The 22,523-nt window shown below is 45.2% G+C and overlaps 1 protein-coding gene across 15 annotated transcripts in view; it reads left to right on the top strand.

The window, feature by feature from the left end:
• Nucleotides 1–22,523, top strand: part of CADPS (calcium dependent secretion activator) — a 220,391-nt gene that overhangs the window by 116,026 nt on the left and 81,842 nt on the right. For all 15 annotated transcript variants that reach the window (XM_080382924.1, XM_080382923.1, XM_080382919.1 and 12 more), the window contains exons 10-13: nt 3,385–3,493; nt 4,607–4,819; nt 16,083–16,219; nt 21,452–21,639. In XM_080382924.1, the coding sequence (XP_080239050.1) occupies nt 3,385–3,493; nt 4,607–4,819; nt 16,083–16,219; nt 21,452–21,639 (647 nt within the window). The remainder of the gene's footprint in view (nt 1–3,384; nt 3,494–4,606; nt 4,820–16,082; nt 16,220–21,451; nt 21,640–22,523) is intronic.

Here is a 22,523-nt window from a genome sequence, read left to right as displayed (position 1 = left end):
CTCATTTGTGTCAGGAAAGGGCTCGGGAGGCAACATACAGCTGCAACCAGAGGACAAGAGTCTCCCATCAAAGTGAAAAGCTGTATTACAGCTGGCAGTATCTTAGCACAGTTTCTCTCCCTTGGGACAAAATGCATGCTGTTAATCTAGGAAAGGTCCATTTAAGAATTTAACCCAAGTGGGGCGGTGTTATGTCAACAGTGAGGAAGGGGGAGGTGAATGACTGGGCTTGGAGTGTGAGGCATGACAATTAACAGGTTTGAGCAGGATCCTGGGGAAAGCAGTGCTCGCTAGAGCAGGAGTCTCTGGTGGAAAAACAAGGACGAAGTCAGGACTGGTTAATACATATCTACTGTATTTATTAATCAGTTGGATTATATAGCTGGTGACAGAATATGGTCAAGTGCCAACAAAGTCAGATCTAATTTAGCAGCCTGGGAATAGTGAACTTTGGCATTTGTCTCCCGCTGTCTGCTTCCCCTTTCCTGAATTTCTTTGTCTTTTTCTCCTTTTCCCCCCACTTTCTTTTCCTTCTGTTCTTTTGTCTGTAATTATTTCTCAAAGTGTTTTCCCTTTTTTGTAATGAACCAGCCAGGGCAGCCTTGGATTATTTCCTTTCTTTTAGTTTCGCTCAGTTCAGCTTCCTTAGATGCTCCTTTCCTGGCCCTTGTCGAGTCCCTGGATGAAATCCCAGCTGCTTTGAGAGTTTGTCCCTCACTGGGCAGAGATTTCTCCTCTGTCTTCCTTCAGTTTCCTCTTTGTATCTGTGTTTTTTCCAATTACTCAAACCATTCATCTCTCCCATCCCATCTGCTCGCTCACTCTCGTGCTCAGCTATGGTTCAGTGTGAATTCAGCAGGCTGTAAGATTAATTTCTGCTATTAACTGTTTCACTCGTCTAGCCACTTCTAAGCTTCTACAGAAAGCAGACTCTGTAAAGCACAGTATTTTAGAGGACTGATGAAAGGCAAGCTGCAGTCTCCACTTGACCCTACAGTGCTGTTCAGCAGGGAAGCACTGGCATACCGAGCATTCCAGAAGGTTTTGCTTTACCACTGCTTGTAAATGGAAGCAGCCACGTTGCACTGGTAGCCAGGGCATCAGCTTCTTTCTGACCACAAGCAGTAAATGCTTTAGGCAGCAGGACAGGGCAGACAGGCTGGTATGCCAGTCCTGGAAGTCAGTAAGTGGAGCTGTTTGGGTGCAGGCACCCTGCATGGCACAGCTGGCACCCTTTCCAGAGGCCATCGAGAGCTGTCTCCTCCCTCCAGCCTGGCCCTCGCCTGACTCCTGCCAGCAGGCACCTGGGCAATCCTGAGCTTTGCGCTTGAGCCATGTGAGTAGAGGAGAAGTCAGACGTGAATGCAGATGAGCCCTGGATGTCGTAGACTCACCTGCAGGTTTCTCTTAGAGGTCTCTTCTAATAGTGATGTAGAGCAGCTTCTTCCAAGGAAATGATGTAGATGCTGACAGGAGCGACCAATTTGCTTTTCCTCTGTCCCAGGATGGCCCCACCAGAGCTTACTGTCTGCATCTGGTTTATAACTTAACGTGAGCAGTATAAGCTTTGAAATGCCTACGTGTGTTTTCATACGTTACTGTTCTGTCGGTATGGTTGGCTTATTGATAGGGATGAAGAATATTTTCTGGGTCCAAAGATGACAGGAATTATTTGTATGTGAAGGAGAGCCTGAAATTCAGACCTCATGCTCAGGGTCAGAGGAGAAGAAACTGAAATACTGAATGAGTTTTACCTGTCGCTATAGAGTGTGCAGGAGAAGAAAAAAACGTTAGCTGTATTAATGTTTTCGATCAATGTGAGAGTAGGTTAGCACTTGACTCATTTCAGGAGCTAAATTTATCACGCAGTCCCTGAAGTTCAGGCTGTCTAACACAGAGACCTCAAATCCTCACCGCTCAGCTGAGATCTCCAGCATCTTACCATAAATCAAGCACATTCAAGAGCTTCTCCAGGAGATGGCAGCAATATACTGCGAGTACCGCTGAATGAGCGCTGCAGGAGTCTGAATGTTGTGCTGTGGGGCACTGGGTTATTTTTAGATTTCTTCGTGTTAATCTTTTTAATTTTTGTGTTGCCGGTACGATGGTATGCATTCAAAGTTCATAGCATAGAATCTGCACTGGTGTGCTCCTGCTATTGGTCTGTTACTTGTCAATCTTTCGTCAGCGCTGGTAGTTTTAAGGAGGATGCAAGATGCTTAAAGCATCACTTTTAGTCTTACTCCCACAAATGTGTTAATGATAGGGTTTATTCTTAGGTGGCTTTTGGAGCTGTTCCTGGAGGGAGGCACGGTGCAGGCAGGGCTGCTGAGAGCAGGCTGGCAGCTAGCAGAAGCCCGTAGAGGGCAGCAAGAAACCGAGCACCGACTGGGAGACACTCTGCCAGTAGAGGGGTCCCCTGACTTAAATAAATGACATTTTATTAGCGATAGATGCCACCAAAAGAGGTGCTGCGTGTGTATTTGTAGCCAAGCAATTTGGCAATTTGAAGGCAAAATCCCCCCAGCCCAGCAGCTCTCCCGTCTTTCAGGATCTCTGCCGACTTCCAAAAAATGACGAGCATGATCCATTGCCATCCACCAGAGTTTTAAAGTTTCCTCCAGAGGTCAAGAAAATGTCCAGATGAATAAAATTACGTCAGGCGTCCAGGATGTGACACAACCTTAACAAAGTCATTTGAAATCATTGGACAGTAAATTTCCCCGTGAGTTCCTAGCCTGGGGGATGGAGAATCCTCTCCTCTCCTCTCCTCCCTGGATGCGCTGCTCGCTGACCATCCAGATTGCAGCACGGCGGGTACCGCCGGGTCTTGATGCAGCCTGATGGCCTCCTAAAGGCGATTTGGGAGCCTGGCAGAGCCCCCGCAGCTGAGTCGGCTTCCGTCAAGAGCTTGACATTGAATGTATCGTGTCATGCAGATGGTACCTCAGAGGAGTGAGAGCTGCCATTTACAGCACTGATGACAACAACTGCCGAGATCAGTGGGATCTTAAGATTGCTTTAATATGACTGGCACCTAGCAATTTAGCTCACATTGTTTGTGACAGGGTGTCACTCTTGCACTTGTCTGGGGATGAATGATAGAGGGTTTTAAAGCGTGGAGCTTCCACTTTGGGAGGAAATTAAACCGCTGTACGTACTGAAGCGGAGAATTAGATGCCTGCTGCAGCAGGGTGTGTTAAAAGAGAGCTTTGCAAAAGCCTGGTAAAAAGTTTAGTCTGTCTCGTATGGGTGATGACCGTCAAAATTACCCCACCACCCCCAGTCTCCGTAAACACGCTGTCCGCGGACAGTGTTTGTAAGCGCTTTGCATTGCCTTGTCGTGATCACCCGGTGCCATCTTAGCTTTGTGATTTTCTTCAGGTTAGTCAATATACATTTGCTATGTGCAGCTACCGGGAGAAAAAAGCTGAACCTCAAGAGCTGCTGCAGCTCGACGGATACACTGTGGACTACACCGACCCGCAGCCAGGTAGGGGGCTGGCGGCTCGCTGCTGTGCCCGCAGGTGCTCGGGCTCGCCGCGCCGCGTACGGCTCCCAAACGGGAGTGCTCTCTCCCTCTCTCTCTCTCTCTCCCCCCCTGCTTGCAGCTGAACTGTGATCAGCATTATTCTAAATATGTTTGTGTTTATACTGATCATTAGCTATGCATGACTTTACTATAAATAGATCTAAGGAATTGAGCTAGGAGTTGCACCAGAGGAGGGAAAGGCTCATCTCTTCTGGGGAGTCTAAGTGAATTAGATGCTTAAATCCCAGTAAAACTTGATAGTGATCTGAATGCTCAAACTGAGTAATGATTCTGACCTGTGCCTTCAGATTCTGTTCCTTCAATAAAAGGTTAGCAGCTATGTCTGTCTTTATTGTAGAAGGTATTTATGGGAGCAACCCAGCATTTTTGCCTGCCCCATTTTCTCTCTGGTGGATGCGAGTGAGTGGAAGGGGCAGGCACAGAAAGCCTCCTGGTACCTGGAGGTACCTGTTGAGTGTTGAGACCCTTCTTCAAGTGGAGGAGCACGACATTTCTTTTATTTCAGTGGGGCAACACGTTGAGCATGGTGATGCTCACCATGCCCTGGATAATGTTATCCCCAGAGGAGACGAAGAAAGACGCAGGAGGTTGGTTGCCAAGACCTTTATTCCAGGTTAATTCTCATGTTAGGGAGATGGGAAGATGGGTGCTGAACCAGGGCAAAGACAAATAAGCACATCACCCAAGCACCTGTTGTGCACTGATGCACTCAGCCTAATGGGAAACCTCCCACCACATCCCCTCAAAACCCATTTTTAATGGGGCTCCAGTGGTGCCGCTTGCATGGAACCTGCACAGAGGGGGGCTGTACGTGAGAGAAGCAATTAATCTGCGTGTGTTGGGGCTTGTTTTAGTGATTGCGGTGCAGGGTGCCCTGGCGGGCTGTCTTGCAGGTGAGTTTGGTGCTGGGGAGGGGCTGAGCTCAGCCAGTAGCCGGGGGCCACGCAGCTGGCTGGGGAGCACCCGGGGCTGCGATGGGGTGGGAAGCTGGGGGAGATCCCCTGGGTGGCCTCCGAGTCTTCAAAACTCCATTGTTGCTTCCTCCCATGCCAGGTTTGGAGGGCGGCAGAGCATTCTTCAACGCTGTGAAGGAAGGAGACACGGTGATTTTTGCCAGTGATGATGAGCAGGACCGTATCCTGTGGGTCCAAGCCATGTACCGAGCCACCGGCCAGTCTCACAAACCTGTGCCGCCTACCCAAGTGCAAAAGCTAAATGCTAAAGGAGGAAATGTACCCCAGCTAGACGCCCCAATCTCTCAATTTTGTAAGTAAATAAGTTCTCCTAGAGGGCAGAAGTCTTTGATGGAAAGGTTTTCTGCACTGATGTAAATCGATATTCACATACATGTTTCTGACTCTGAAATGAAATTTTTTTCATTATCGTTAAGCTGCTTTTTACATCAGTGAATCCAGAAGCAGTTAACCTGTGTGTTCAGCACAACCAAACCCAAGAAGCAAAATTCCTTGGGGAACTTGTCAATGAGTATTTTAAAGTGCAATACTTGATGGAGGAGAGACTGGGATCTGACAGCCTGAGACCCAGCTTGCTTCCTGCAGACACGTGCTTTACCCCCACACAATAAACTGCACACCCATATCAGAGCGATTCATTAGCACCATTAGCTGTCTGTCAAACGCATCACGTGCTCAGAACTACAGGTGCAAATCTTGCAAGTATGAAATGCACACACAAAAAGAGGTCTCCTGTTGAATATTCAACTGTAGGAAAACATATGGTATTTTTAACAGGTTGCTTTGCAGGCCAGTTAGATGTGAATTTAAAGCAATCATCTTTTAAGTCGTAGCTATGCTTCATGTCCTGTGCAGTTATACCCAGTTTGCCTAATTTGAAATTTAGAGCAATTTCTTTTGTCTTGCAAATGTAATTTGATTATAAACCACACAAATGCCTCCTCACTCATTTTTCTTGAAGGTCTCAATCACACGTCTGGAGCCCCTTTGTTATGTAACATGCAGCAGTTCTTGCTAGTTTCAGCAGAATTTAAGAATTAGCATTGTTGAACCTAAGTAAAATAAGGAAAAGCGGTAAATATTAGCAAATTCTACTAATTAAGTCAGATTTTAACATTTAAAATAGTCTTTGTAAAGTTCTTATGGAGTGTTTTGTTGTAGGGAACTCAGAAAATCTGCCCCTTGCTTATCAATATCATTTGCCTGTGTTTTATATTGATTTCACTTCTTCATGTCAGTATGTACAGGAAATAAAATGCAAGACATACAGATGATGTACAATCAATGTTACGGCAGAAAACCTCTGCTTGCTGCTTTTTTTGATTTATGTCCTCCAAATGCCTGCATATTTTGGACTCCCTTCTGTCTTGCATTGCTGCTGCTGTGAGAAGTAGCATGATGCAGCGTGGTAAAACCTATAGTCAGTGTTTTCATTTCAGTGACCCTCATCCTGTTCATCCAAGTCAGGTCACTGGCTCTGGGGGTGCAAGGTGTAAAGGTTTGGGGTCAGGAAGGAAGGACACCTCTCAGAAAGCCAGAAGGGGAGGTAGGAATTGGCCTCTTGTGAGTGAGACACTTGCTGGCTGTGATCAGCCTCGAGACCTGGCTGAGTTGTGCTGTCCAGGGATTGTATGTGTCTCTGCCCAGAATGTTTACTCAAAGTGGTTTTGGAAATAGCACACAGAGGTCCTTCTACTGCTGCTTTTTCATATGCTAAAAGCCTGCAAAGTGTAGTGAGGGAGAGTGGCAGAGGGATGCTGCTTGTGGCTCCCTCTCCTAACGAGCAATGCTGAAGGATGCTCTTAGCTGTGTGGTTGGTGCAAAGAGGATGCGCTCCTGCTTGTCCCAGCATGATCCCCATGGATTGGGACAAGGGCAGTGAGAGAACTTAGACTGGGGAAACGCCTTCCCCACCAGTCTTCTCCCATCCTTGCAGGCATCAGGCCTGGAGAATTTTTCTGCTGGGTAAATTCCTGATGTTCATGGAGTTTTCACTTTGCCAGACCAATATATGGGGTCAGGTGAAGGGTCCCTTTCCTAGACACATCATTAGTTGCCTGGCAGCAGCTGTAGCAAAGTCTGCCAGGAGTTGGGGGAAGGAAATGGGCTGCCCGGGACCGTGGACCTTTGGGTGTGTTGTCCCCGTGCAGAGCCAAGCGCTGTGTGCCTGGGGAGAGCTGACCCCAACCCGCTTAGTTGCCTGGGATGGATAAGGGGCAGCTGGCTTGTCCTAGTCCTCACCAGGGAGCAGCGAAGTCGGTGACTGAGCCCAGGAGTCCCCTCTGCACCTAACCACAGCCCAGCATGTCCACCAGAGACTTGTGCTGCTCATGGTCCTGCAGACTGTATCAGCTTGACTGTTCTCAGAGCTAGAGAAACACCACAGGTTTGACCTGGATTTTTCCATCTCATGCACCTGCCAGGAGTCAGGGATCCCTCATCCTTGCTTCTGGTGAAAACAGCCAAGATTTCACCCCCTGTTCCCTGCAGGGCATCTGAGGGGGTCAGGATCTGACCTTAGTTTCTTCTGCTTGTTCTCAGGCCAATACCAGCTCCAGGTGCAGATAATTCGGCTGGTTTTTATGCCATCACCTTCTTTCCATCCACAATGTGTTCTTGCCATAAGCTGGGTGTCTTCAGGCTCACTTTTTTGCTGCCAGGCACTGGGAAACCCTCTTGGCTGTGTTGTGCCAAAGCCTGGAAGGGGGAAACCAGTCGGCTCATCAGTCTGATGATGACTTCCTACTTCAGCATCCTCTGGGCTACTGCATTTTGTCCTTAAGTCTTCCTTCCTCCTCCTCCCTTGGATCTAGATCCCTCTGACAGCTCTTTGTGCACAGGACCTTCATCCTGCAGGAGGATGAGGGCAGCATGCCATAGTACACCTTCATCTCAGCAGCAAAGGCTACTCATTTTTCATATTTTAACGTTTGTACGTGGCAATGCTCCTTACAAAAGTCATTGGGCACAGCAGTTAAATAATCAGAAGCAGAAGTGAGTCATGCATGCCACACATGATGGCTTGTTGGGAGTCTTAAATGCACAAATGCACTTCTCAGCTCCTTCAGTCTTGAAATTCAAACATATCAAGTATTGCATTTTTAAAAGGGTCTTGGTTTGTTATTGGGGGTTTTTTGGCTTGAGTTTTTTGTTGGGGTTTTTTTTGTTGTTGTTGTTTGGGCTTTTGGGGATTTTTTGCCTGCAGAAAGGTAAGGACTTTTGTGAGATATTTTATTCTTGTACATTTATCTTTATATACCTGTCACAATTTTTGTGCTTATTAGAGGCTATGGTGAATGAGGATGTGCAAAGAAGTAAATGTTAAGCCATTTGATGAGTAACTGTTGTTATAGCTTTCATGTTGTAGCAGTCCGAGATGGCACATGCGCATGCATGCACATGCAGAAAAAATCCTGCCCTCCGCTCCTGTGATGGAGCTGTCTGTTAAACAGAAACTTGAGAAGAACATATTTTGCTGTTGGGGAAACTTGGGAGAATAGTGAATTCATTGGTTCCCATTTCTTTTGACTCTAGTAAACACCAACTTCGAGCAGCACTCAAATTCTCATCCACAGTTTGATAGCAGCACTTGTCTTGGAAGTAAACAGACAGCTCTGAACCAGGGTGGAGTTTATTTTATTTGCAATTTAAGTACTGGAAAAAAAATAGATCCTGCTATTCATTAATTTTTGTATGACTCTACAATTCCTTTTATGTGGGTGAACAATACCTGTTAGAGTGAAAAGTTTTGCTTTTTTTGTTTTGCCACAATTTCAAAGAAAAACTCCATTCACGCAAAGCTGTGCTTTTCTCCAATGTTCGCATTATAAAAGAAAAAACCCAAAACTGTTCTTGTTTACTGTTGAAATCATGCACAGTATTATAGTCAATAATGCTGCCAATACATATTACACCTTTTGGCAATATTTAAGCTTCATAAAAGTGGTCACTTGTCTGAAAGCACCAATCTTTGTTCGTTCTGTGTTAGTGATGCATCAAACAAAATTCCCAAACATGCTCAATGTTCTTTTTTTTATTATTATTTGTGAAACGTTATGCTTTTTAACATGAAAGATTGGTCCGTACTTGTTTTACGTATCACTTGTGGTTATATTTCATTTTTTAATGTCTGTTTATATTTAATGACTGTTAATCACACCATATACAAAGAGTTGGTTGTTTTGAGAATTTGTAATGATTTGTTCCCCCATAATAAGTAGCGAGGTTTATTGAGCTGCTTAAGAAATTTTCAGCTGTAAGTGGTTGTTGTTGTGTTTTGTTTTTTTTAGTTGGTTTGATTTTTCTTTAAGTTTCTTTTTCATTCTTTGCTTGAACCCAAATATTTAGCTGCTAGGTTAGGGCTCCTGTCTGCTTTCCTGAGCCTTGTTGCTAGTCTTTATGTTATTCTGGTTTGTTCCTTCTTACCCTGCTAACTTCTAGCTGGACTCAAGGGTAAGTGCTTCCCTGTAGCTAGCACAGCTCAGATAATCAGACTAGATTATCTGACATATGCAATGTGCTTTTTTTTTTTCTCTTAAATCTTTCTCATGTTTAGATTTTGTAGTACAAACTTTCCATGTTATTTTCCTGAATTGAGGTTTGAAATGTAAGTTTCCATACTGAAATTGGGATGCATGTGATGTTTGCATAATTGCCTTCTCTCCCTGGCTTTCACATTGGCATCAAGTGATCCTCTTAGCAAAGCCAATCATTAACATTTCTATTTTTCATTCCGAGATGTAAATATTAATTAACATCACAATAAAACTGTAAATAATACCTTCTTTTGTTTCATGGAATTTACATCTAGTTGACTGCTTTCTGCCTGAAAACAGATCATTTTGCACTCTGACAATATCCTTTCTCTCCGTGCTGATGATTAGCCTGGTGTAGCACACCAGCGTGCGGGGCTAACCGTGGACACCTCACAGCATAGAAAGGTAGGGCAGGAGACCCTGAGAAACCTAAACGAGGTGCAGGACTCCACAGAAGCCCCCCCAAAAAAACCCTCCACATGTGCCTTGTGAAAATAAGTCTGAATCGTCGAGGTGTGATAGTTCCCTCTCCCGTAAACTCAGTAGGGGATGATTTCGGCAGCAAGCAACAGCTCTCTGGGTCACCCCGGGTTTGGAGTGCTGACCCACTCCAACTTAAATACATTAGTCACAAAGGGGTGCTGCTGTTCCCCCCAAATTATCAAAAATTAGCGTTTTTGCGTGGGTCTCAGTCACCAATCAAAGCAATGCTTGCAAAAGTATAAGCCAGGGGAATTACTATTTTACATTTTCCCACTGGAATACCTACTTTGGAAAAGACAAAAGCCCAAACTGGTGCTGTAAAAGAGTTTCTCCTTAGTCTTTGTTCAGCCTTAAATACAGCCGATACAAATCCTTTATTGATGTTGTAAGCTGCTTCTCTAATACCTGGTGAGTGCCTGCTTTCCTTAGGAGGGAATAGCATCAGTGGGTCATGAGAGCTGGCAAATATGTATCCGGAGTATCTGAATGCAATTATGAGAAGGAACAGGCGGTGTCATCCCTCCTGGCCATCAAACAAGACTTTTTTTTTTTTTTTTTTTTCCTCTTCTTCCTTCTTTTGTTTCTTTTTTCTTCTTTTTTTTCTGTGTGTGAGTATGTGCGTGTGTATAAACATACCCCTGGGTAGCAGGCAGAATTCCTTCTCAGCAGACACTTTCTTTTTTCTTTCTTTTTTTTCTTTTCTAAATGTTTGGATTTCCAAAGAGGATTCTTATCAGACTTTACCACCAAAAAAAAAAAAATCATAATTTTATGGAAATACAGATTTTTGCCACTTTGAAAGAAAGAAAGAAAGAGTGAATGAATGAATGAACTTGGGTCTGGCAACATTACATGTATTTGCACTACAATGCACTGCTATCCTATTAGATTATTAGTTTTGTGCTTTAATTGCTTTATTTTTATTTAGATAGTTAGAGATATCATGAGAACGCTGCTGTGTCTTCTGTATTGTCAACTTGCAGATGCTTCGTTGCAGGAATGCAGAATTAAAATGTTGATTCAGTTCTCACATAAGTTGCATGAATTTAAAACTAGCCTGTAAATCACTTCTACGTGCTTTAAGAAGCATGAGCCTCTAACTTATGACATACAAATTCACAGGTTTCTGCAGCTATCTAATTCAAAATACTTTTAAATAGTTATAAAAATGCTGTGAAACAATGTTTTATATTCTAAATAGCTGTTCTAAAACTGTGTTTTTAACTTGCCACACAAGGAATTATGTAAGTGCATATGACAAATTCTTCCTCATTTAACTACCAAACATTAGATAAGTTAGATTTCAATTCAGTGCCTAGTGTGTCTGGTGATTTACAGGAGCATTCATAATCGTTTATTAAAATTGTAACTCAAGCAGAAAAGAATTTGTTTGCAGCAGGGGAAAAACCATAAAACACAGGAATAAACAGCCAATTAAATTTAAAGCTATCTTCTAACGCGGAGTAATATGAAGAAAAAAAAAAAAAAAAAAGCTCTTAGCTGTCCAGCTGAGAGGCGAGTTCAGCCTGCTGCAGCGGCCACAGCTCATCGCAGGGAGGAGGTTTGCAGAGCCCCAGGCACCCACGCAGGGACACACAGAGGGGGACACACGTATCGTTTTGCAGAGGTGGCAATGCTGTAGTGCACGGCGAGGAGGGGACTTGGTAAGTCACCAGCCAGCACTGCCAGCAGCTCGCTCATGATCAACAGCCTGACATTTGCCGTCCCAGAACGGTGTTTTGGGGTTTTTTCCCCCCTCCAGAGCGCGAGTGTTTGCTAGTAAAGCCTCTCGCTCCACATGGCCGAACAAAATGAGGTTTCTAGGTGCTTCCTCTGGGTATTTCTTTAACGAGTTGCAGCCCAAGCGTGTCCGTTAGCTCCGTTTAAGTGGCGAGAGCAGGAGGGGACCGGGCCGCCCCTGGGAGCGCGCAGCCGAGCGCGGCAGATCGTGGTGGGCACACTGTCACCTGCCCGCCGCCGTGCATTGCCGGCGAGCATCGCACAGGCTGGAAAACTTCTCCCACTCTGCCCGGCCAGGCCAGCAAAGAGTTTTCTAGAAATATCTCTAAATGAATAGCTGCCATCAATCATTGTCATTCCTTTATTTCATGTCTCCTGATGAGGTTGACTAGTGTCATTGTTTGTTACTGTCCAAACCACATCTTCATTCTTGTAATGTCAAGCAGATATGACAAGCACACATTTTCCAGATGAGTAAGATACAAAGTCACCTTTTAATTTACAGTTGTTTGGTTTTTTTGTTTGTTGGGTTTTTTTGTTTTGTTTTTAATAAGCAAATGTGTCGTAAAATTTACTGGATGTTCAGTTGCCTTTGGTACTAAAACAAAGTCACTCATTAACCAAAAGAAAGAAATCTGGAGTAAGAAATTCTTACAATAAAATGGCTACCTAAAGCCTTTTATAACAAGAATTCTTTTATGGAGCTTGTCCCCCACTATTAACTTCACCGCTCTCAGAGCAAAATCTGCCAAAATTATTGCTGGAGCAAAAGAAACACAGAGGGCAGGGAAATGTGTTTGGGGGGAAAAAAATAGAGATATGACTGTTTTGTCTCTTCCTTTTTAAATAACAGTTAGATAAAGAGAAATACAGCCCTCGGAGGACCAAATGGTGGGACAGTCATTTGGTTTTCATCGTCGTCGTTGTTGTTGTTGCTGTTGAAATCTTTGTGTTCCCGACACTGGCAGATTTTTAAGACTCTGATTTCAAACACTTGTAGGGAGTGCGTGTGTGACAGGGGGCTAGTTAATGGAGTCAGGATAAAATGCAAACTGGATAAAAATGATCAAAATAAACCCAGCAGCATTAAAAAAAAGACCGTAATGTAGGTGACCAAGTGCAATATAAAAGGCCAGTCTGCAATTTTCCAGAAGAAAGGTTCGTGGAGTCTCTGCTGCCCATGTACCTCCGCGGGCAACCTCCCTTCCGAGACCACCATCGAACGCCTTTCAGCTGCAGTTCTGTGCAGCTTGTCTAAATATGTAAGATAACTTTTGTGGGCCTGCAGCAGCATTTTGGCTGGGGCCCCGAACAAAGAAGCACCAGCAAGCTTGGCACAGCACCTTGGGAAGGGATTGTAAATTACTGGAGCATCATATAACTTTCTTTCTTGGGTTTCCTCTTTCTTTTTAGCTAGAATAGCAGAGCAGGGTCAAAAAAGCATCCGTATTTGACCGAAACAATTAATTTAAAGTACTTACAAATTAGCTGTACAGTTTGGGTATGAGTATTAGCCATTCTCATTTTGTACTTTGTTTTAAATCTCATTCAAACTGTACAAGCCATTTTGAAAGAGGGTAGTTTATATATAAAATCTATTTAATATGCAGATGTTGGCAGTATTTTAAATCACAGATCAGCTGTCTGGAGCTGATATTTAGGTCTGTCCTTTTCTTTTTGTGTTGCCTAGGAAGGTTAATGCTCTCGCCATCATTTGATTCCTAAATTTCATTCTTAAAAGCAAGTCCATTGGAAAAATCAAAATGCAAAAATAAATTGCAGGTTGCAGGGGGTGTTTATTTTCTAATTAAGGGAAGGTGAGTTTAATGTATGAGTGTCCTTTTTAAACTGCTCCTAGTTATTCTTAAGAATTTTAAGCATCTGGCCCAGAGCAGCTATTCCATTTAATTCCACACATTCCATGTGTGTATTATCATTCTCCAAAGACATCTGCAGTTCCTGCCGTGCCAGCATTAGCCCCTGGCTGGGTGACGTGCACCCACCCAGCCCCGCAGCTCTGCCGATGCAAAATGGTTTGACCATGCACTGGGCTGCTGCAGGCATTGCTACAGCTGGTCATCTTCCTTCCCATGGCAGAAACCACACATTTTAAACCACTGACTGAGCAAAAATAGTGTGGCTCATACTTTTTTGATTACTGGAGCTCGTGCAGCACCATGTCTGATGCCTCCTTTTTGGGTGGTTGTTCTGAGGTGGGGAGTTTTGGGGCACATGGGCCTGCGGGCAGGCACCCAGTGGGATGCTCAGTAAGGTGTGGCTTCGGAGTGATTAATGAAAGTAAGTTTGCCCCTGATTATGGACAGTTGTGAAGGCTGTTTAATCACTGTGTCTGTTCTCACGCTTGGCAGGGAGCTGTCTGTGCCCCTGCCTTGAGCAGGGAGATCATTTAAAAGCCTGGGACAGACCCTCAGCTCCGTGGAAGCCAGCAGAGCTTCTGTGGGTTTGCACCGACCAAAGGTCCACTCTGTGCCCACCTTGCTCAGAGGACGTAAAGTGATGAAAAGCTTATTAGGCTGGAGTAAAAACCATTAATTTCAAACATGCTTTCTAGCACATATGCTCAAAAAAGTTCACCAGCTAAAGGGCTAGAGGACTCTTCAAATTTCCAGCTGATTTACTCAGCTCTCAGAGCCTCGTTGGCTGAGCAGGAGGATTGACAGTGTATCAGGGCTTCTAATTGAAAAGTAATAAAATCTCTGAGCGGAGCTGGCAAATGAAGGCCTCCAGCCAATTTGTCAGCTTGCAGTCAACTCCGAGGAGCCGGGCAGAGCAGCAAGCCATTAAAAATAGTCTGATAATATCTGTTAAAACATTTTGTGGGCGCTAGGGATGGAATTGAAAACAGAGCAGACAAACTCTTTGGGAGTGAATGTAATCAAATCGATCATGGCCCAAAGGGACAGGGACGATGGGGCAGAGAGCTGTCAAAACAGACAGGAGCTGGCTCGTGCCATGAGCCCCAGGGCTAGGTGGGCTTTGCATGCCCAGGGATGCTGGAGAGGTGCTGTGGAGGTGATGTGCTGGTCAGAGAGCTTGTCCCTATCCCCCAAGCCAGCACTTGTGCTGCCACGTTGCTCTGTACCGGCGGCAGCTTCTTGTCTCCATGCTGGATGCACGGAGCTGCCAGCAGAGCAGGGGGGCTGGGACCAGGGTGAGGGGCAGAGGTAGCAAGTCCCGGCACATGGAGCAACATAGGGGAGTGGACCCTCAAAAATTAACCAGCTGTAGGGAAAAAAACCCTCAGTGTTTATTCAGCAGGGTTTTAATGAGGAAAATTGCCAGCTATTGCTGAATTAAGTATTGCTAGCAGCTAATTGAAATGTTGCATGTTTTAATTTGTCTGATTTCTTTCCAGGGGGTGATGTTATTTATATAGTTTGTATATAGCTAACGACAGACTATACAGAAAATGTAAAGATTGCTTCCAATGATCAGTAATATCTGAGAGCACAGACATGAACGAGGTATTTAGGAAGACATACCATCCTTCACAGCTTAATATTAAATAGTACAACATATATAAAAGAACACTGTATCATTATCATGTAAAGCTCTTTTTTATATTTTTTTTTATTTTGCTCGTTATTTTTAATTAAGGATTTTTGGTTCTTCTGGTGAAGGGGGATTTTGTTTTAAAACAAATACAGTTACCATATACTACTACTATTGCGGAAAACTGCATTTTTCTGTCCTTTCAGCCACATTGTTTCAAGGCCACCCAGTTCCCCTAGGAGGCTATAAACAGGGGAAGGATTTAAATCCTATTTTCTTTGTGGAGGATTTGGCAAGAACCCATATAGTAGGAAGCTGAGCACGGACAAAACCAAGTGAAAGGTGTCCTTTAATTCCCCGGCCACTGGTAGAACAAAGCCTGCTCCCAGCGGGGTCCCGGCTGGCCGCACCCAGGCCGGCTTGGCGGCTTCATTTCAACTGCTGAATTTGGTGTATTTTTAGTTAACCATGTTGAGATTAATTAATTAGCCCCTAGGAGTTAGTGCCCATAAACGTCACCCAAAGCAGAGAAGTGTGAATACGTTGAGGCTGTTAATTCACCCAAAAATGGCAGCTCGTAATCCAGGCAGAGGAAATTCAGTCCCTCTGTCGGGATGACTGGCAGCTCCAGCACACTAGCGGGTTACTGCCTCAGTGACAACGAACTATATATCAATTTAACTTCTTAGCGATGCTTAAAAGAGCATCTTTTTATTTCGGTGAGGTAGCATTTAAAGTTGCCATTAGGAAAAAAAAAAATTACCATGGGGAGCCAAACATTGGCATTTGGGTAAGGAACAACGTAACTGGTGTGATACCTAGAAAACCTAGTAAATGTAGAGAAAAATGCTACAGCTGTAACTTCATTAGAATGGCAGAATCTATTATAATTAACTGCAACTATCTAAATAGGAGCTAATTTACTTCTGTGAGCTAGAATTCTGTTAACTCATAGCATATTGTAAGATACAGAGTAAGTTCTTGGGTTTGTGTTCTGGTTTTAAGTACAGAATAAATGCACTTATAATGAGCAGTTGACAAGACGTTAATTCTAAAATCTTTTGCCTAAATGCAGTAAGATAGTCCATAACTGATGCAAGTTGACAATGGGAGGTAAAAAGAGTACTGTATAGCCTGCAAAGAGAAAAGTTAATGGCAATGTAGGGAAGAGGAGATATTTAGCTTTCATGCTTCATACTGTATATTTTTTTCTGTTGTATTTGTCAACTAAAATGTCTTATATCTCTCTAAATGGTGTCTTTCTCTATATGTATAAATGAACAGATGCAGATAGAGCTCAAAAGCATGGCATGGATGAATTTATCTCTTCCAATCCCTGTAACTTTGACCACGCTTCACTCTTTGAGATGGTTCAGCGCCTCACTTTGGACCACAGACTTAATGATTCCTATTCTTGTCTGGCAAGTATATTCTTTGGTCTCTAGTGATATAAACATCAAGCAGCAAAGTCAAAGCTAGTGCGAGTGGGGGCTAATCCCACTGTTGCTGGAAGATTGACTTCTGTTTACACCAGGTTTGAATTTGGCCCAGAGTTATTTTCTTTTGAGAGGCTACTTGCAGTGAGCTGACTGCTGTTCTTCTCCAGTTGCACTGTCTTTATCGTTTCTGTTTGCAATGCTTAAAATGTTTCTTCCTGCAAAGACAAACGCCAGTGTGGGGATGCGAAGTAGAGCGCAGTGTTTTGCAGCCTCCCGCACTGCCTTCCAGAGTCTTCTGGATGAAAGAACAGGGGAAAGATGACGGTCTGGTACCGCCTCCCGTGTCAATGGAGTCCCACCAAGAATAACTGTGGCCCAGCTTTGTGTCTCTTTATGAGCAGGGATCCCAAGCAGGTAACAGATGGGCCTAGATGGATAACTGCAGTGATGCTGCAGTCTGTCCGTGCTGATACAGTCCCATGCCCGTCCTGATTATTCTCATAAGCGCAGGCTGCAGCTCTCGGCCCACTGCTGTGTAACACGGTCTATAGGACAGTGGCACTGAGATGCTCCAGGACAGTTTCTAGCCTTTGGCTGGGGCGCAGTGCTCGGGGGCTCTTAGACACTGTGAGGGTTTAAACGACAAATAACCTCTAACAATACAACTTGAACCATTCATTTTTAGCAGTTTCATTGAGGAGGATGAAAAGACTCTTAGTTTTTGAAAACACAACAGGATGAAGCCTTTCCAGAGGGCCCTGAAATGGAGGTCCTGTCCTGAATGTGGCATGGGACAGATCCTGACCTGCCAGCCTCCTAGTGTCACACAGGAACCTCCACACCGGGGTGTCATCATGAGCTGCCTCAGCAGAAGGACCACCCTGTGCTGATAGGCTTCATCCTTTGCCAGCTGTGCAGTCCCGGGAGCTGGGGCTCTCGCGTGGCTTGCTGTTAAAAGCAGCAACCCAGGAACACAACTGAGCAGGTAGCAGCGAGGCTGTCAGCCCCAAATCCTGTCCTCCACGTCCCCTCCACCATGGTGCTCCTCTCTCCTGCTCTGCTCCTTGCACCACATGCAGGGGCTGGTCTCCTCAGAAAGGCTAAGATCCAGTAAATGCCATTAGTGGTAGTGAGTTGTCACCGTCCTGATGAGAGGCAGGGTAGGAGGAACGGTTGTGGACGTCCCCTGAGGTAAGGATGGGCTGGGGGGAAGGCTGCAGCGTGCACTTTACCCACAGATACCCAAGTGGTACATGTAGGCTTGGTGGGAGCATTGTCAGACCTGCAGCAGGTTTCTCACCAGTTCCACCAAGGTATTTGCTCCAGCGGGCAATGAATTTGGCATGCAGCTTCTGCTCCCCACGCATGGCTGACCCGAGGAAGACCATTCCCATCCATGCATGTCTGACAGGTTGGCTTGCAGCTGGTTTGTCTCTGTGCAGTCTGGGGCCTGGCTGGAGAGCTGTGGCCATTGAATTGGTGGAGAGGTGCAAGGCCATCGCTGAAAGTTATTAACAATGTTTCTCTCCAAGAAACCAACCAGCCACACTTCTGCTTGTTACGGTGATGTTTAGGCCCTTGCTAGAAGCTACCGGAGTGGTGGAGCTCCCCTCAGCACCAAGACTTGTGCTTCTTCAGAGCAGAGCATCACCAAATAACCATCTCCTTTCAAATCACCCATTGCAGAGTGTTATAAAGAAGAGAATAATGGCCTGCGTTCACCTATGCTTGGATTTCACTTGCTGCTGTACTTATTTTACTATGGTTTTGTCCCGATTACGGCATAAAATACCAGACTGACCTCAAAATTTGAGTTCAACTGCAAAGAGCTCCCATTGCTCTTGCTGTGGCTTTGGGATGTTGGTGATACCCCTGCTCTGGCTTGCCTGGGCAAGCTGCGGGTGCGTGGGGAGCCCGCTCTGTCCACTCCATGTACCACTGGGCAGTTGTTGTTCTCCCTATGGGACATTGCCATGCTTGCATGGTCCCACAGAGTTTTGCCTCGTCGCGCCTCTTCTTGTTTTCAAAGGTGGATGTGGAGGTGCCAGGGAAGACTTACCCAGACACAGTGGCTTCCCCTGACACAGAGGATAACTCGGCGTTGCCTCCTTTCTGTGGAACCAGGTTAAACAATGTTATTGCAAGCCCACTTGCTGGCTGAGCCAGGCATCCCTATGAAAACAAACAGGCTGGCTGACTCATCTCGGCTGTGGCAGAAGTGATGTTTGCTGGCAGAGAGCACTGCGCTGGGGAAGGGGAAGAGCCTTGCCTGCAAAGCTTGCTGAGGGCTCCTGCCCATCGTCCGCAAACTGTAGCACAGTGGCAGTCACAGCTCTTCCTGGACTTTTGGGAAGAGTATGCAGCTCTTCCAGTTTAGTGTGGACCCCACACTTGGATGCGTGCATTCTTTCGGAGACTGCCCTTCAGCTCTTCCCAGGACTTCCCACCCACTGCCAGCACCCGCAGCTGGGTCCCTGCTGGAGCTCTACTGTGCATGATGTGTCAGCATCGTTGGATTCACATATACAACATGGCATGTACCGAGGAAAGGTGGTCTTCCAGAGTGCCCAAACTAGCTCAGGTGATGTGAGTCAGGTCCATGAAGTGGGCCACCAAAATGAAATTCTTTCAGTTTTCCTGCGGTAAATGGGAAAGCTCAGCTACTGAAAAGTGAAAATTTTGTCTCCAAAATTCTGGTTTTTGCAAAAACTGCATTTGCCATTAGAAGAATTGCCAGTGTTTCACCAGGCCTGACCAAGTTTTGCTTTACCCAGCTCCGAAGTTACTATTGCACTCCCTGCTGGTGCTTGGGACACATGTCCTCTTCTCCGTGCAGTCCAGCTTGTTGAACATGGTCAGTCGAGCTCCCTGTGCTCTGCAGCCTTCCTCCATGGTCCCCGCCAGGTTTCCTCATGCCATTGAAGACCATGTGGGAGATCACACTGAGCTACACCTGCCTGCACTGGCGAGAGACACCGCTGTGTCAACACCATCAGCTGCGTTTGCCGGACTGGCTGCTTGTCAGCTGGTTGTGCCAAGCAAATCTCAATCAAGAGCCAGGATCTGCCTGAAGATGTGGTGGGCTTTCTGAATACCAGCTTTCATCAAATCTTAGATTTTTTTCTGGGGCTGTGGGGAGCAGCATGTACTGCTCCTTTGGAGGCACATTCAGCAGCAGGTTTTTTATTTCCTACCTCTGGCATGCAAAAGAAGACCACCTGGTCCTCCTGGGCTCTGGATCTCTCCACTCATAGTCTGCTTGCCTGTGCTCTCACGAGGTATGAGGCTCATCACTGAACCTCTGAGCTTCTGCTCACGCTTCCCCTCACTGAGCCTCGGCAGCAGTCTTGAGTGTTTGCCCCCATCCCTTCGGTCCACCTGAGGGCCAGCACTTCTCAGACCCTTTTGCAGGGGAGCAGTGTGGGGTGCCCCAGATTGCTGGGTCCAGCCTTCTGCTTCCTTTGCCCCAAACTCTGGGCTTGATACTCGGCTCTGATGAAATTAGTGCCAGCCCTCCTGTTGATGTCAGTAGAGCCAAGATTTCACCCCACAAGGAAGACTGAGTCCTTTGTATGTGTTGGGTGAATATAACAATTCCAACTGTATTTCTACCCCAGTAACCAAATGCACACATCTTTCTATCGCAGAGCAATCCCAGCATTTCCATATTTTCACCATGCCTGATCACCAAAGACTTGTGTGAAGAGAGGCAAGGTGATGAGATGGTCCGAGGATGTAACAAACAGGCAAAGTAATCTAGAATCAAGCACAATACTACCAACCAAAAAGCAAACAAAAATACCATTAAAAGCAGTGAAGGCAAATATACCCCTCCCAAAAAATAGCCTTCCAGAGTGCTGTCCCATCTGCATTGTTCTGTGTCTTCATTTTGAAATGTGCACTTCTAGTGATCCCAGCACTGTAGCTACTCCCTATATCTATCATTTTCCCCTCATTATTTTAATTCTTTTCTCAATCTGTTTTGGAGTTGGCCCAATAAGGATGAGCAAATCCTTCTCTATGTCTTTGAGCTCTTAATTGATATTTCTTCAACTCTTTTCAAAGCAGCTATTTTGGCATCTAGAAAAGATTTGGTGTCATCTGAGTGGTAGAAAATATATTTTAATCTTTCACAGCAGTGTTGTTTCTAAGATGTAGCATTTGGGGTAACAGATGGGGTGGCAAAGAAGTTGCCTATAGGGGCAGTGCTCTGCCTCAACTACTCTCCCGCCCGCTGCAGGAACTTTTCAATTAAACGATGAAAGATTTTGCAGCTTGATGCATTCCAGAGCTGCGTCTTAGCAATTGTTTAGCACCCAAATTTCCATGTAAATATTGACGGTTTTGCAGCATTTTGAAAAGCAATCTACAAGATTATTCTTGTTCTCACTAGCGCCTTTCCCGAAAGCAGAGGCGCGTTCCTCTTCGGCTGTCCCAGGACGTTCATCGGAGCAAGCCCTCCGCGGGGAAGGGTGTCCTCCTCGGGAGCCCAGATGTTGCACCACAAGCTGTGTGTCGCCAGGCCCTCAGGACTGACAGACAGGAATAGTCTGAGGGTTTTGGATGTGTAAAGAAACCCTGCTCGTGATGGCAGAGCTTCCCTTTGCTTTGATGCCGAGGAGGTGGTCGATGGCAAAGCGTGTCGCCAGCGGTACGCAATAAGGATGATGGGAAGCATCCCTTTCTGATGCTACAGAGCTGCCCTCCTGCTTCCGCAGGACATTCCTGCGGCCAGATGTGAGAGAAGTCATTATTCAGTGTAATCCTCCGTGCTCTCCCCCAGATCAGTCTTCTTGCTGCTGGCCGAATGTACAATCCCATCCCCAAAATGAGATTACTGTTTCACATTGTTTAAATAACCAAACCTCTGTCATCTCTTAAAGGTGTAAGTCTTTTTTCTTTTTCTTTTTTTTTTTTTTTTCTTTTTTTGCTAGGCACTGACATGAATTGGCCTAACTTTTCAGCGTTTTAAATGGCATTTCCCTTTAATGGTAGCATGATATGTTTTTGTTAACAGTTGCACTGAGTACATGCTGTGTTTGGGTGATGATATACAGTCTGTATTGTTTAAGAGTGACCTCTCTCCTTTTCCTTTAAGGTAGCCTTAGGTTTGTATTTCTTTTCTTAGAACAGTTTCCCACTACGACTCCAAATCTGATAGCCTTTGTATTTAATAACTTATATTTAAAATCAAGTCTCTTTATTTCTAAACAGGGCTGGTTTAGTCCTGGCCAGGTCTTTGTGCTAGATGAGTATTGTGCACGTAATGGAGTGAGAGGCTGTCACAGACATCTCTGCTACCTCAGAGATTTGCTAGAGCGCGCAGAAAACGGAGCTATGATTGACCCCACCTTACTTCACTACAGCTTTGCCTTTTGTGCATCACATGTTCATGGCAACAGGTAAGGAATTCTTCTTGGCTAGCAGCTCCCTGCCAGCAAGGGATGACTTTGTCAAATATAGGTTTCCTTGGATAATGCACAACAGTCCCCAATTTGTTTTCACAGTGGATGTTTGGCAGCAGCGCTTCTAGTGGCATAGTCGGTTTGTTTGTTTGTTTCGTTGCTTGTTTAATGTAAGCAATAGAAATGCACGTAGAGGATCCAGAAGTGAGGGGGTTTAACTTTCTTACGCAGGCACCTGCTGGATGCAGTTCTGGACAAGACAGAGTTGAAGTACATGTGACTGTCACGGGCTGAATAAATAGAAGTAAACGATACGCTGTGCTGATTCAATTGCTGTGCGAGAGGATCTGACAAGTTGCAGCAGTGAAATTTGCAGCAGTATCAAACTTCAGTGTTCAGAAGGGCTTTAAGCCCTCGGGCACCCATGTCTCATTTACAGTCCACGTGACGTCAGTTCAGAGATTGCTTAGACATAACTGAAAATTTTATCTCGCTCTGTGGCAAAGCAATTTCAATTTCAGAAGTAGCCCGTTCCTTTCTTGCAAATGTGGCAGACCTTTGATGGGAGGAACTGAAGCTGCACTTTTTCCTTTTCTATATATTTTGTTGACAGCTGTAGCATATATTGCAGCTTCTTCTGCTGCTTTTTTTCTGTGAAGTTGTATTATATACTTTGAGATACCGCTCTCTATCTGCATATGCTGCTGAAAGAAAGGAATGTTGTAAAATAATAACGTATTTTCATAAAGCCTCTGGTAAATACCATCCCAAATTATGACACGCATTGCCCAGGTTTCATGTTGCAAGGCTGCCGCTTGCTTTTGCAGTTACTTTCATACATCTTGTCATGGAAACCGAGTTCCTGCTTCCTTAGTTTCTTT

This window comes from Falco punctatus (assembly GCF_963210335.1).
Source record: "Falco punctatus genome assembly, chromosome: 4".
Classification (NCBI taxonomy): domain Eukaryota; kingdom Metazoa; phylum Chordata; class Aves; order Falconiformes; family Falconidae; genus Falco; species Falco punctatus.
The sequence above is the reverse complement of the archived record's forward strand: the minus strand, read 5'-3'. Positions and strand labels throughout refer to the sequence as shown.